The sequence below is a fragment of the Vitis riparia genome, chromosome 13 (genome assembly GCF_004353265.1).
Source record: "Vitis riparia cultivar Riparia Gloire de Montpellier isolate 1030 chromosome 13, EGFV_Vit.rip_1.0, whole genome shotgun sequence".
NCBI classification, from domain to species: Eukaryota; Viridiplantae; Streptophyta; class Magnoliopsida; order Vitales; family Vitaceae; genus Vitis; species Vitis riparia.
This window is the reverse complement of record NC_048443.1, coordinates 13,900,195-13,916,207: the sequence shown is the minus strand read 5'-3', so window position 1 is coordinate 13,916,207 and position 16,013 is coordinate 13,900,195. Positions and strand designations below refer to the sequence as shown.

The 16,013-nt window shown below is 28.8% G+C and overlaps 1 protein-coding gene across 1 annotated transcript; it reads right to left on the bottom strand.

Annotated features, from left to right (window-relative positions):
- Nucleotides 1-10,586: 10,586 nt before the first annotated feature.
- LOC117929147 (membrane protein of ER body-like protein) lies at nucleotides 10,587-15,459 on the bottom strand. Its single transcript, XM_034849366.1, has 6 exons — nucleotides 15,225-15,459; nucleotides 14,816-15,046; nucleotides 12,387-12,431; nucleotides 11,599-11,718; nucleotides 11,407-11,468; nucleotides 10,587-11,219 (listed from the first exon to the last, which is right to left on the bottom strand). Exons 1-6 carry the CDS (start codon nucleotides 15,325-15,327, stop codon nucleotides 10,743-10,745), a joined length of 1,038 nt encoding a protein of 345 aa, XP_034705257.1. The 5' UTR covers nucleotides 15,328-15,459; the 3' UTR covers nucleotides 10,587-10,742.
- Between the last annotated feature and the right edge of the window lie 554 nt (nucleotides 15,460-16,013).

Here is a 16,013-nt window from a genome sequence, read left to right as displayed (position 1 = left end):
TTTCGGGTTTCAAGTTTGTTATTTTCTTTTAACTTGGATGCATAAATATTTAGTTGAGTTTTTAAAGTTTTAGTTAATTAACTTAGTCAATTGCAAGTTATTGTTCTCATGTTTTAAATATGACAATTTTAATTTTGATCCATAAATGTGTTGTTTTAGAGTTTTAGTTTCTTAGCCTAATTAATTCCATGTCATTATATTTGTGTTTCTAAGCTGATAACTTTATTCTTATTTATATTTATTTAATTATTGTTCTTATTAGTCTTGTTTAGTTGTTGAGTGTTTAGAATTCTAGTTTCTTAGTTAAATTAATTCCATGTTATTATATTCTAGTCATTTCGGTTTATTAAGTAATCAATCCTCAAAATAGTTTTCCAAATTTAATCTTAAAAAATTAATTCTCAAATAATTTTCCAAACTTAATTTTTAAAATATAATTCTCAAATAGTTTTCTAAAATTTCCAAATTTAATTTCTTAAAAATTTAATTCTCAAAACAAATTTTCCTAAATTCCAAAACCCATTCTTTAAAAATTTAATTTTCAAATCAAGATTCTTCAAATTTCCGATTTCTAAATTTAATTTTCAATTTCCGGGATTCCAATTTCCAAATTTATTTATTTAATCATTATTATTTTCGTTATTATTACTATTTTTATTTATTTATTTATTATTTTAAAATTTCATCTTTAAACAATTTTTCAAAGTTCCGACTTCCAAATTTAATTTTCAAATATAAAAAATTCCACTATTCACGTTCATTCGTTTAATTATTATTTTCGTTACTATTATTATTCCATTTATTTATTTATTTATTTTAAAATTTCATCTTTAAACAATTTTTCAAAGTTCCAACTTCCGAATTTAATTTTCAAATATAAAAAATTCCACTATTCACGTTCATTCGTTTAATTATTATTTTTGTTACTATTATTATTATTTTATTTATTTATTTATTTATTTAAAAAATTCTATCTTTAAACAATCTTCCAAAATTCCGTCTTCCAAATTTAATTCTTGATTTCAAATATTCCACTATTCACATTCATTTGTTTAAGTATTATTTTCGTTATTATTATTATTCCATTTATTTATTTATTTTAAAAATTCCATCTTTCCAATTTTCAAAATCCTAACTTCCGCAATTATTTATCCAATCATTATTATTTCATTATTATTATTATTATTCCATTCATTTATTTAAAATTCCGTCTTTAAATAATTCTTCAAAATTCCGATTCCCAAATTGAGTTATCTGAAATTCCAATTTTCCAATTTATGAACTTAATTTTCAGTTTCTAATATTCCAATTCCTGTATTTATTCCGTTACTTATTTATTATTATCATTTTACTATCATTTTATTCATTTATTTCTAAAAATTCTGCCTTCGAATGATTTCCAAGATTTCCAATTTTTTATAATTCAATTTTCATAGTTTTTACTTCCCAAATAATTTTCGATTCTGATTTCTTTCAAAATTTAATTTCCAAAGTCCCAATTTTCGTAATTTAATTTTTTAAAATCCTAAACTCTCAAATAATTTTCAAAATTCCAATTTCTTTCAAATTTAATTTCTAATATTCTCATTCTTACATTTAATTTCTAAAAATCCAATATTCAAATAATCTCTAAAACTCCAATTTCAAATAATCTCTAAGACTCCAATTTTCAAGTAAATTTCAAAAATCCAGTTTTCCTTCGAACAATTTTAATTTTTGTTTAGTGATGCATGTGACATGTTTTGTGCTCTTTATTGTACACTGACCTCATTTTTATGATAGTGCATTGCTCATTCGTGGCCCAGGTACGCATCCACTCCCATTCTGGTCATTCTATATGCATGCTTTGATTCCTATATGTGCATGATCGATTTGAGTATCCATTGATTTTCCTATTGATTGCCACATCGACTTCATTTTATTATTAGAGACCCAACTTTAGGGACTTAGAGGGGTGCTATGGTCTTTACCGTAGCTTCCCAATAAGTAACCTGAACCTCGAGTCCGATCCGGTTTTTCACAGACCACCTTTTCCAAAATAAGGAGTCACACTTAGGGTTTTCTTTCTTATTTTGTTTACCCTTTTAAAAATGAAACAAAAATAAGTGGCGACTCCAAGTCATTTTTTTAAATAAATAAAATCATTTTCAAATAAAAATCGAGCTCGTCATCGAGTGAAAAACGCATGAGCCAAAATGTGGGGTCCACAATATTTTAATAAGAAGTTTTTCTATTTCAAATATCTCTATTCCACTTTTCTAGTTAGTGCTTTATTTTTTCACTTGTTCCTCTAATTGGTATGAAAAGAAGACTATGTTAATAGGAAAGTTTTCTATTTATAAATCTATTTCTTTTTCTCATTGTATCTTCGTTCCAATTTTTTTATCCCTACATTATTTTTTTATATAAGGACATAAAATTTTGAGACACCTAATAAAAAATTTCCACACAATATATATATATTGCATCCCTATATACATGCATACATATATGTATTTTTTTATTTTTATTTTTTTGCTTTTCTTTTAAGGATAAAGTAAGCTTGTCATCTCCAAATACTTGTGTTATCTTCATTGCTTGAAGAGATAAATTCCCTTATAGTTTTTTTTTTTTTTTGAAAGAAAAAATCAATGTCAAAATTATTCAAAAATTACCTTAGCTCTTTGAGAGACATTTTAAAAAAACCTAAATATCCATTAAAAATGAATATTTAAAATTCGACATCCATGTAGACTAGTCATAGTCTTGATATGGTGTGGTGTTGTATTTTTCATATTGAATACGACTTAAATGTTAAAATCTTCACTTATGTGAATTGTCTTGACTTAGATATATAATGATGTCTAAATTTTAGTGTTGAAATAAAATAGGACCCAAGTTTAACATCCATGTAGATGAGTCGTAGCCCTGATGTTGAGAGGTATCATGTTTCAACACTTAGTGCGTCTTAAGTGTTAAAATCGTCATTCATGTGTATTGACTTGGCTCAGATGCATAGTGGTGTCTAAATTTTAACACTTAATTAAAATTAAAACTCAACACTCATGTATACAAGTCATAGCTATGATCATCATATCACCATTGCTAGAGCATTACTCACTTAGTTTGGACCTTTTTTTTTTTTTTCGTGTTGTGATTGAGCTCACTTGGCTTGTGTGTCTTTGCAATGAGTTTGTACTCCTTGGGTACAAGGAATTAGACTTTTTGCTTGATGAGGACTCTTGCAAGTTTGTTTTTAAGTATGTGTACACTCTATAAGTGGTCTTTGTTGTTGCTTTTGAAGTAACAAAGGAAGTCATTTAGCTTAAGATATTTCTTATGGGACTTAGGGTAGTTCTTTTAGGGAAATCATTGATGATCTTGTTTTATCACAACAATGAAGCAATGTCTTAGTCTAACATGCTAGGAATATCTGGATCACTTAATTCTTTATCCTAAGACCAATTAGGGTGCATGCAATACTTCTTAAGCTCTATAGATCCTAGTAATGGAAGCAATAAATGTCAAAAACACTCTAGGATTTAAAGTTTAGTGTTTTACCTGAGATTTGGATATTCCCAAATCTAATCTAGTTGGTGAAGAGTTGATGTAAAACACAGTAGATAGTGCAAAATAGTAGATCTCATGAACCCACTGTGGCTAGAGCTCTCTTTCTCTTTCTATATATATATGAATAAGAAAACTATCAAAAGACTGAAGTCTTAACATTTTTATAATGTATTTGTAAGCTTCCAATAGGCTTAAGTGACTTAAGGTCGTCTTGAGTTTGGGTCACTTAAACTAACTTAGGTCCTAATTGATTAATTAACCCAATTAGGCACTAGTTAATCATTTAGCCCTACCTAGAGAGACAATTCACTAGCTCTTGTGCAACCTTGTGTATTTACCAAAACTCTCTTATGCACATAAGTGAATAAAGAATCCAAATAACTCTCATAAATTGTGTTATCAAGGAATATGAGTTCTAGGAGGAACAATTGGGACCTATTGGCAAATATTGACTCTCTCAAAATCTAATTTTAAAGTTGAATCAACATCCTATTATATAGAGTTAACTGCACTCCAATATCCTACGTATATGACAACAAGGTATATTAAGTGCTTGAGTTCGTGACCAGTAATCCACTGTATGCAAGCATCTTATGAATTGTTGTTCATAATCTAAAAAAGTGAACGCTATTAAACTCTTAAGATTACCTTGATAATCCTTGAGTTTAGGTCCTCCTATTATTTGATCAACCGACATACTCCAACTCTCAAAGAGTTTGTGTCTTGTTCTAGTTAAGGAACTACAAAGATCATTGATTTCTTGAACACTTTTCCTTATAATCACCCAAGGAGACAAACTATCTCAATCTCCATAAGATATCATGGTGTCTTTATTTAAGAATACATATTGTCACTGGATTCCATCAATAGTAACCTAATCCATAGGGAATATATGACCATCTTAGGGTCTCACTCGTAGGTCAATGTCACTGCAAACTTTGGCACGAGCTCAATATTTTTATTCAAAAGTGTGCATTACGACATTTTGGTAAAAACATAAGCTTACACATGAGTTTATGAATGGGCTTGCTAAATTAGGCTAATTAATTAATTCAAGCCTAATAAAGGTAATTAATTAATTAGGAGCTAGCAAGTTAGATTAAGTGATCCAAACCTAAGATGAGCTTGTTACTTAAGCTCATAGGTAAGCCTATATAAACCCCTTTAGGGTTTAAGGTTTGTATCTTTTAGCTATTTTATCTTCCAAATAGAGGAAGCCTTAGCCCCCATCCCTATAGAGAGAAACCCACCTTTCTCTAGTGCCTAGTTTCAGGAGAGAGTCATTGGATGAAAGATCACAAGGTTTTAAAATCTCGATTGTAGGTGAATTTGGATTTAAGAATAGTCAAACCCCAGGTATAATTTCAACACATCCTAAGGAGCTAAAGTTTAGTTTTTTATAGCTTCCATTATACCTAGGATCTTAGATGCATGCACTTTTAAGCCCTAAACAGATATTGAATCACCTAACATACATGTCAAGAAACAAGTTAGAGGGTTGATGGCTTCACCATATCTACTAATTAGCATGTAGGAATTCCTTTCTTTTATTTGAATTGTTACAACACTCTTTATTGTTGGCTTGCATTCCCATGAAAAGGTTATGATAGAAAACATTGTGGTAGTCAAATAATGATGGCTTTAAGAGCATTGAGGTTTGGCGTATGTACTAGGACTTTATATTTGTTCATGGAGGGGAAAAAAAGGTTCATTAGTTCACTTAGTTTTTTATAAGTCTAGAGCACTAAGTGGGTGTTCCAGTTAAGCCCTATAGAGGTGTTGTAGCTCTTTCTTCTCTTAAGTGCATTTAGAAGGTGAGCCACTTATGTCAAGGAAGGGTGTGTCACCTTCTCAAACCAAGGGTGTGCCAACTTAATTGTCTTTGAGTTGTGCCACCCTTTAATCACTTAAGTTCTCTTGAGATGCACCATTCTTTTAAACTAAAAATTTGTCATGCCTTGCTTTCTTCACTTAGATAGGTGTGCCAAATCCTCTTGGCACATTAGAGGAGTGCACCCACTTGCTCGAGCACTTTTCTCCTTTATCTTAGTTTATCCCCATATTTCTTTTCTACTTTCCTTCAAAACTCCATAAATCAATTAAATTATCCTGAAATATATTTAAAAATACTTTCAATCCAAAAAATAAGGGTCATAACAACATTTTCCAATTAGATATTAGTTGTGAGACTTCAAACTCATTAAGATAGGTCCAATTAATCCTATCCAGATGTCAAGTTAATTTGAGATCTCATCAAAGTGTAATAGGGTGCACTGGTTTCATAAGGATGCACCAAAGCATGAAATTTAATTAGACAAGGACTAGTTTTATTTATTAGTTAGTCTGCTTTTATTTAACTTATACTCAAACTAATGGGATATTAGTTACGTACGTTGACTAATGGGTCTTTAGTCATCTAAGCCTAACCAATGGACCCCTAACAACTAAAGCCAATTTATATCTTTATATAAATTCATTATAGGTTTAGGGTTAAGCATATGCACACACTTTCAATTGAGAGCCTTTATTTTGTCTCTCTTCCTCCATTGTCTTCTTTCTCAAGAGGTTGCCCACACTATCTTGTGCAAGATAATTGTGGTTTGAGTCATCATGGTGAAAAATTAGTGGTTATTGAGATTTTCCCTTCATCGATTGGCATCATACTTGAAAATATTCAAGTTTAGGTATTTTTCAAAAACCTTTAAAGATCTAAAAATTTAAATTTTTATTGTGTAGTCTGCTATGCATCCTCTCTGAAACTAACAACCATAACTGGAGCTTGATCAAGCAATTTGAATGGAATGTCGAGATAACTATGTTACAGGCCTTTAAGAGCCAGAAGACCTAGTCAATATGATAAGATCAAATGATTCAAATCTTTGTGGCAAGAAAGACTCTGTTTACAAGAGGTATATGAACAATGGATGAAATCTAACTAATTAACAATCTCAGTGAATAAATACAACATAAGGAAACAAATTCCTCAATAATCTTAGGGACACATTCACTAATTATATTAGAGTAAAGTTCCTCTACTCATATCCCCAACCTCCCAAAGAAGAATGGAGCCAACTAGGGCTCGATGGGCCAGGGGGGAGGAAGTCATTATGATAAGATCAAACGATTAAATTCTTTGTGGCAAGAAAGACTTTGTTTACAAGGGGTATATGAACAATGGATGAGATCCAACTAATTAACAATCTCAATGAATAAATACAACAAAAGGAAACAAATTCCCTAATAATATGAGGGATGCGGTTACTTATTATATTAGAGTAGAGTTCTTCTACTCATATCCCCAACCTCTAAAAGGGGATTGGAGCCAACTAGGGCCCAAGGCGCTCGGGGTGTGAAAACGTGACCATTAGGCTAAAGCCAAAAGTTAGTTTGATTTAACAAAACTTGTATAGGTAGTAAATGTATTTCCAGAAGAAAAAAAAAAAAAAAAATACAATTCATAGCCTCATGCCTTCTGCCTCCCAAGTATCAATCACTTCATATTCCAAATAGTGTTTTTAGGGAGAGAGAAGGGGGAAAAACGGGTAGAATAGCACTATAGAAGATAGAGAGAAAAAATTAAAGTTTTATTTCATTTACATATCTCTGAAATTTTATTCAAATATCCTATAAATAAATCATAAATTTATGTTTTTTTTTTTAAAAAAAAATTAGAGTTTATTGTTAATATTAATCATTAGTATTTAATGTTAAATTTGTTATTGAAAAAATGAAACTTGTTGAAATTTGATGTTAATATGTTAATATTATATCCTTTGGTTTATATAATTTTTTTAATATGCTATGATAATGAATTTTTAGAATATATTTTTGTTGAAATTTGTATTAACATTTTATATTTTTTATTCATATCATATTAATACCTCGAAAGCTTATTGTGGAATAAAATATATTTTTGTTGAAATTTATATTGACATTTTACATTTTTTATTCATATTAGATTAATACCATGAGAATTTGTTCTGAAATAAAATATATTGTTATCGAAAAGTTTATTGATATTTATCTTTTTATTTAATTAATATTATTTATTTAGTTTATATAATTTTTGTATAATATAATGATGAATATGCAAAAATAGTATTGCATTAAAAAAAACACATTATGTGGAGAGTTTTATTATTAAATTTGTTGTTGCTGGATTAATGTTATAAACATATTATTAAAATTTGTTGGTAAAATTCATTAGTTAACTTTTATGTGAATGCTAAATACTTGTGAAAATAAATACTATATTAACAAGTTTTTATTTTTTTTAGTATTATTATTTTTTTAAGTTTGACAATATCATTAATTATATATAAATCAAATCTTGAACGGTTATGAAGAAATACTTTAAAAGAAAATCATAATTCGAATTGTTGGCCCCTTCAAAAAGAAATAGTGGAGATTTAAAACAAAGTTGAATTGAAATCAACTTAGAGGATCTTCTTGTAGATCTTGGGTTATGAATATAGATTTTGGATTACAATCCTAATGTTTGAGATCAAGTTCGAAGAGCATATTTGAAAAAGGGTCCTTGTTAAAATATAACTTCTTCTTTAAAAAATTTTGGGAAACATTATGATGATTCAATCCTACTTGGTTTAGTGAATATGCTAATTGGTTATAATATAGCATAGTAGAAGGTGTTGTATTTTGTTTATGTTGTTATCCTTTCAAACTGGATATTAGAGAACAAGCAAGCGGTGATTCCTTTGTTAGTGAAGAGTTCTCAAATTGGAAAAAGAAAGAAAAACTTAATATTCATGTTGAAGTCCCTTTTATTGCCCATAATCACGCTTGAAGTAAATGTGAAGCCTTATTAAACCAAAGGCACATATTGAAACAATTTCTCCAAACAATTAAACCAAACTCAAAGTTAGTATGGAATTCATTTGACTGCATCTGCTGATTGTGTTCGGTTTCTTTTAAGACAAGGGATTGCATTTCGTGGTCATGATAAATACGAAGATTCTAGTAACCAAGGAAACCTTTTGCAACTTTTGAAATTTCTTGTTGATCATAATAAGGATATTAAAGCAGTTGCTTTGAAAAGTGCTCCTAAAATTTTTAAATTAATGGCACATGAAATTCAAAAAGACATTGGGTTATCTTACTAAAAAATTGAATGGGACAAGCCAAAACCTAACAAGTAAAGTTGCTGAGTTTTGACTTTTGGGGTTACCTACTTTAGGGCTTATGTAGTATATAAAGAAAAGCCTTCTTAGGCCTTTTAGTTTAAGAGTTGCTCGCCTTTTGAATGGAAAGAAGTGGGATAGCGGAAGTGATTTTGGTAAACCAATGCATGAGCTAAGGCTCCCATGTCCCGCAAACCCTTTGAAAAAGTCAGGTCACAAAATGGCTCATAGGGAGTTAGAAGTAAGCAGAGTCAAAGGCGGGTTAAACTCACATAAGCAGAAGGGGAGACGCATTCATGAAAAACAAGAAGTCGTGCCATGGAGCTACTGCAATTGAAACCATTAGTATTATTATTAGAGATCCAGCTAGGAGATTTACTTTTCTCTCTTTTAGTTAATGAATCCCATGACCACTCAAGAAAGAAGCAAATGGACATTGTATTGCGTTATGTGGATAAAAGGGTATATAATTGAGTGTTTTATTGGTATTGAGCATGCTACTAGAACTAATGTTCTTTCACTTAAGGCAACTATTGATGGTTTATTTTCTAGGCATAGATTAAGTGTGTGTAGGTTTCATGGTCAAGGTTATGATGGGGCAAGTAATATGCAATGGGGCGTTCAGTGGTCTTAAAACACTTATTATAAAAGAGAACAAATGTCCCTTTGATGTTCATTGTTTGACTCATCAACTTCAATTAGCTCTTGTGACCGTGACAAAGAATCATATTCAAATTTTCTTTTTATTCAATCTAGTTGTTAATGTGGTTAATGTTGTTGGTACCTCATTTAAACATCGTGATATCCTTCATAATAAGGAAGTTACAGTAGTTGAATCACTTAATCATGACAATCTTTGTAGTGGGCAAAGGTTAAACCAGGAAGCCACTCTTAAATGTGCTTCCATACTGGGGCTTATAGTATGGTACTTAATTTACTCAGATTAATTAACATGTTCTCTTCTTTAATCGAAGTACTTGAGATTATTATGGAGGATATTTCAAATTTCAAGCAAAGATATGAAACAACTAACTTGTTAGAGTTGATGCAATCATTTAACTTTGCCCTCAGTTTACATTTGATGAGAGGTATATTGGGAATCACAAGTGAATTGTCATAAGCATTATAGAGGAAAAATCAAAACATTGTTAATGTCATGACTTTGGTCAAAGTATGTTAGCAATAATTGTAAATGATGAGAGAGTGGTTGGGGTTTTTTATTTGATCAAGTTTTTTGGTTTTGTGGAAAACATAATATTGATATTCCAAACATGGATGAAACATTTCTAACTTGAGGGCAACCATGATGTAAAGCTCATGAAATTAAATTTTTTTATTATTATTAAGTCGAGTTATTCTATGCTATTATAGATATGCAACTTCAAGAGCTTAATAGTTGTTTCATTAAGGTAAACACTGAGTTGATTATTTGTGTGGTTTGCTTAAATCCTAGTGATTCTTTTGTTGCTTTTGACAAGCAAAAGCTAATCCATCTTGCTCAATTTTATTCGTAAGAGTTTTCCCCAATGGATCTGTCAAATACAATATGGTTTCTCTGCTCTCTTTTTCCTTTATATGATTAGTCTCTTGGTTTACAACTCCATCTTGTAAATTTGAACTTCCTAATATCTTTGCCACAAACTAGAAAGAACAAATTCCGTATTGAGTTGTAATTAAACCACCAATTAACAACAATGTTGTGGATATGGCATCACCTTATGTAGGTTTTAAGCATCAAGGAACCAAGATCATCCAGTGTTTTAGCACATGAAATTGAAGAGTTGAAAGAGAAATAGAAAATTTGCAGCAAAAACTAAATCACTAGCATCCAGGGTTGCTCATCTTTCTCGTCCTCTAAACAAATAATCACAAGCTAATAAAATGTAAACATAAAAAAGCTAAAGCAATACTACCGATACCAATATCGCAAGGCAAATATGTCTTACAATAAGCCAAGTGAAAAGTAGGTGGAAACTGAGAAGAAACTACCATCAGTCCCAATCATTAATTTATTGGTTGGATCCTCTAGATTTAAAGGTCAACTTCCAGCACTCCTCAATAGAATCCCCATCCGGATTCTGGTGTTGCAGTCCCAGGAAGGGACAGAGTGAAAGCTGAACTTGACTCAAACAAACCCAGCTTCTCCAAGAGCTTCTTGATTAGATGACCAACTACGTAAGACACTCCTGATGCCATAAACCCGGGAATAACAAAAGACAATACGGTTTTGACGTACCTAAAAAAACGGGATGCCTTTTGGGTGTAAGCTTTTCCAATAGCAAGCACAGTGATGCACACCAGAGAAGCTGCTGCAACTGCTGCGAGTTTGAGATCCTTGTTGCCGCTCTTAAGAAATGAGAAGCTGTAAGTCACAGGAGCCACTAAGCCGAAAAGGAGAAATGATAACACGATCACTATTGTATGAAGTTTGAAATTCTCTCTTGGACCCAGCTCTCGGTGATAACGACTCGTTTCTTCGTTTATTTGATCAGCACTAAACTCTCCAGATTGATCATTTCTAAGTTGCATAAGCTGTAAGGCGACATCAAAGTAAGATGCAAGAAATTTTGAAGGTACATGTTGAAACTAAGAATATCGCTAAGGTAGAATTATGACATGTATGTCCAGAACAAAGATCCTATACTATATTTGAGAGTGAAAATTATATCATTATTTACGTTCATCAACCTGGAACTGTTGTAGTGATTATAAGACTTACATTATGTCCAATCACAAAGAGTCCACCAATCAGATTCGCCAATCCCAAAGCTAAAATTTTCACTGCAATAACAAGACACAAAAGTTGATGATGACATATCATCGATGGGATATAACTATTCAAAAACAAGGAAATTAAAGGTGGCTGTGCTAGGTTTCTATATATGGTGCGTTAAATACAAAAAAACCTTACAAGCGGTAGCATCAGCACCGGCTGCAGATGTTACAATGTTGAGGCTTGCAATTGATTCTAGTAAACCACCATACACAATGCTTTCTAGAATGTCCCATTTCTTTTCAGGTACGCCTGGAACTGGAAGAGGAGTAACTTGTGTGGTTAGGAACGCAATATGCATTCAATGTATATATATATATAGTTATAAAACATTCTTTCACTAATTATAGGTAAATGAGGTAAAAGAGATACTAAGGGGCCATTTAACTATGTTTTTTGAAACTTGTTTTTAAAAATTGTTTTTTATGCTTTCACTTAAAAATACTTTTTAAAAACAAGTTTTAAATATGACTAAATGGACTCCTAATTTTTCGTTTTATTTTTAAAAACAAGTGAAAATAACTACTTTTTCTTTAAAATTATTACCTATTTCATTTTATTTTTAAAAATTGTTTTCAAAGAATACCCAACAAACATTGTTAGAAAACTTTAAGTTGTAATATGATATTATTTTATCAAACATACTTAATTTATTTAATAACTTAAATTAAGATATTAAATCATATTAAGTTATTAAATTGATTTACCAAATATTCTCGTAATCATTTTCTTCCCGTGCAAAGTAAAGAAGTTAATGGTAGTAGCAAAAGAAATAAACAAAATGTAAGCAATGCTACAAATTAAAACAAACTTCCTAAACAAAATGATGAAGCCATCACTTTCCACTTTTTATTTCAGTAAGCACTTGTTGAAAAGAACATTGATACAAACTTTAACAGATTTAAGAATTGGATAAGATATATTACCGGGCTGCGCCGGGGCCGTGCTACATTCCATGGCATATCGATGCACTGTTGAATTGAGGAAAAGAGTTAGACTTTGTTTTTTGGCTTTTTGTTGAAAGTAATTTGTTTTCAGAATTTAGGTTATTTGTTTTTCTACTTTTTCATGACTTATTATAAATTTTTTACTAAATAGAAAAAGTCAAAATATGTAATTTTTTCTAAATAGAAAAAATAACATATTGATTTTTTTTTTTTACTTTTTAATACTTAATAGAAATAAAATACTACAAAAACAAACAACATAATATTTAATACTATTAAGCATTAATGTTATATTTAGAATTAAGTAAAAAAACAAACACCATCTTAGTGCCCTAATTATAATACTTAATTAATCAAAGAAATGAAGGACTTGGAAATTCCAATACTCATGCATGCATACATGCAGGCCATATAGAAGGTCATGCATACAGTTACCTTCTATTATGATAATCCTTCATCCAATACTATTTCCTATTTTTAAATTTTTAATTACAAGAATAAAATTAATTAGATTTTTATTAATAATTGGAATTTTATTTTATATCATCCAATACTCTTTTTTAGTTTTTAATTTTTAATTATAAGAATAAAATTAATTAAATAAATTTTTATTGATAATTTCAATTTTATTTTATATAGCAAAGATCCCATTTTAAAATAAACACAATTTTTAATTTTAAAAAGGATTCAATATTATTCTCATAAGTCATAAATCCATTTCTTTTGTTACCATATTTTGCATCTCAATTACATTTCATCTAATAATGTATCTTAATTTCAAATTTTCAATAAGAATAAAATTAATTAAATAAATTTTTATTTACAATTACAATTACAATTTTGCTTTATATAGTAAAGATTCTATTTTAAAATAAATTCAATTTTAAATTTTAAAAAGAATTCATATTGTTCTCATAAATTCATAACTTTTATTATGAATTAAAAAATAAGAATAATAGAAAAGAAAAAAAAAAGTATTATGAAAATTTTGAAAATATTTTCTTTAATATTTTCCTCAAATAAAATTTTAAAAAAATGAAAAATATACTTGTTAACAAATTAATTTTTATGGATAATAAATTAAAAGAAATTTTATTTAATATTTTCTTTTCTTCTATTTTTTCTTTCTAATTTCTTCGGTTCAAATTTTCTAACTTCCAGATATAGTATTAAGTAATATATAATAAGAAAATCTATGAAAATAAATTATAATGTAAAAGATTACAATAGGAAAGAAAAAAAAGAAAAGAAAAGAAATCTTAAATACATAAATAGTTGATAATAAATAGAAATGATATATTAACCATCATTTTTATTTTTTTATCAAAATCATTTAAACAAATATGGTATACTTTTTAGTTTTTATCAACCATTTAATGAAAACGTAATTCTTATAAATGAATGAAGTAGATGTTATTTTAATTTTTAATTTTATTTCGATAAAAATCAATTAAAAATAGATTTTAGTTTAATATAATTTTTATAAATCAATTAAAAAATTTGATTTCGAAGAAAACAAATTTTAAAATAAAAATATTTATTCTATAGCAATGATAAATATGAAATGCAAAAGGTTATAAAATTTTTAAAAGAAATTCACTAGAAGTGAATCCCATAGATCAATTAAAATAGATAATTTTTATAGTTTTGATTTTATTTCATTAAGGAATTAATAATAAAAATATTTAATTTAAAAGAAATTAAATTTTATTATTAAAAAAATTCAACAATAAAAATCTTTATCTTATTAAAAATGATAAAAATGGTTTGTCAAAAGAAAGATGACTTAAGTGAGTCATACTCTGGGAATATCACAAAGTCCATGTTAACATACTTACACCGGATTATATTTGGTTCCTAAAACATGCTTAAAAAAAAAATTGATTAGGAAAATAATTTTTTAATTTAACAAAGAAAGATGAGTTAACTGAGCCATACTCTAGGAATATCACAAAGTCCATGTTAACATACTTACAACCGGGTTATATTTGGTTCCTACAATGTGCTTTTAAAAATATATATATATATATGAGGAAAATAATTTTTTAATTTTGATTAAATTATAAAAAATAAAAAAATAAAATATAATTAAAATCAATTGAAAATATATGTATTTTTAAATTATTTAATTTTTATATTAAAGAGTTATAATAAGTCAACATATTAAAAATAATTTATTAACTTTAATTTTTTTTTTTCCAATTTTCCTTTCTATCTTATTTCCTTGACATTTTTTCTTAAATGTTTCGAAAACCAAAGCCCTATATTATAATTAGATTGAGTATCTGTGAAGTTTCAATCTTTTATATATGTGATAAAAGGACAGATTCTTCATGATCATGCAAATAAGATAAGCGGAAGGTACAGTAACTTTTAGACAAGGATGGGAATGGGATACAAGACTCTACCTGGAGGGATCAGAAAGTTGGAGACGAATGCGTATTGTATTGGATTCAGTTCTTCCCGACGAACGACATTAATATTTTCGATGCAAGCTTTACAATTCAGACAGAAGAACGTATGTGAATCCGGCTCCTCTAACAACTTCTCAAGTTTGAATTCTGTATCTCCATCAGTTTCTTTTATTAAGTCAATAGTTGCTTGTCCTATCCCCGCAGTGTCGGAAGATCCGCTCCCACCTGCCACCATGAAACAAAGAAACACAGCTTTTTTCAAATCTTTGTTTAATTATCCAAACTTGTATAAAAGATCGAATACAATGAATTTATGTAAAGAATTCTTGCTTTTCTCTTTCTCCCAAATCCACAAACCCAGAACAAAAATGAAGGAAGACTTAAAAAGATAGAGAGATCTTACCACTACCATCCTCCACCTTAATCTCGTACTCCAATAGCCTCACTTGTTCCATTTCTTCTCTCTCTCTTTCAGCTGCTATGGCATTATTCGCCTCCATCATCATCTTCGTCACTGTTAATGCTTCTTCCCATATCTCATCTCATACAAATATAGACCAAAGGTTGACGAGGAAGAGAGCGGCATATTTAATTTTGATCCTTTCTGCCTTCACACTTCACGCATTTCACATGTGCTCCTCTCCTCCCTCTATTAATTTGGCCCTGACTGAACGTGGGAGCTCATACTCCAAGGGGAAGTGTTCCCATCTTCCCAGAGAAAGATCCATTTCAGTTTTTTTTTTAATTTTTTTTTTATCTTTTGAATATTTTAATTTTCAGTTGTAAGGTTTGAAAACAAATCACTGTATAAATTTCTTCAATTTTTTTTAATTCTAGTTTAAAACTAGATATTTTTTAAAATATATATATATATATATATATATATATATATATTTGAGGCTTTTTAACGTAGTTTAAAACAAAAATTAAAACTGTTTTAAAAATAGACTTTAATTATTTTATAAACAAAATTTTACTTTAATTATATTTACTTTTTAATTGGATAGAAAAAGATAGAATATTTAATTTTTTTATTTAATTAAAAATATAGTATTAATATCAATTAATATAACTAAATCGAGTCTATTTATAATAAATTCATTTTAATTATGTTAATTGATATCAATAAATTATTTGAGTTTTTTTTATTCATTCAAAAAACAAACAGCACTCTAAAAAATAATAATATAAT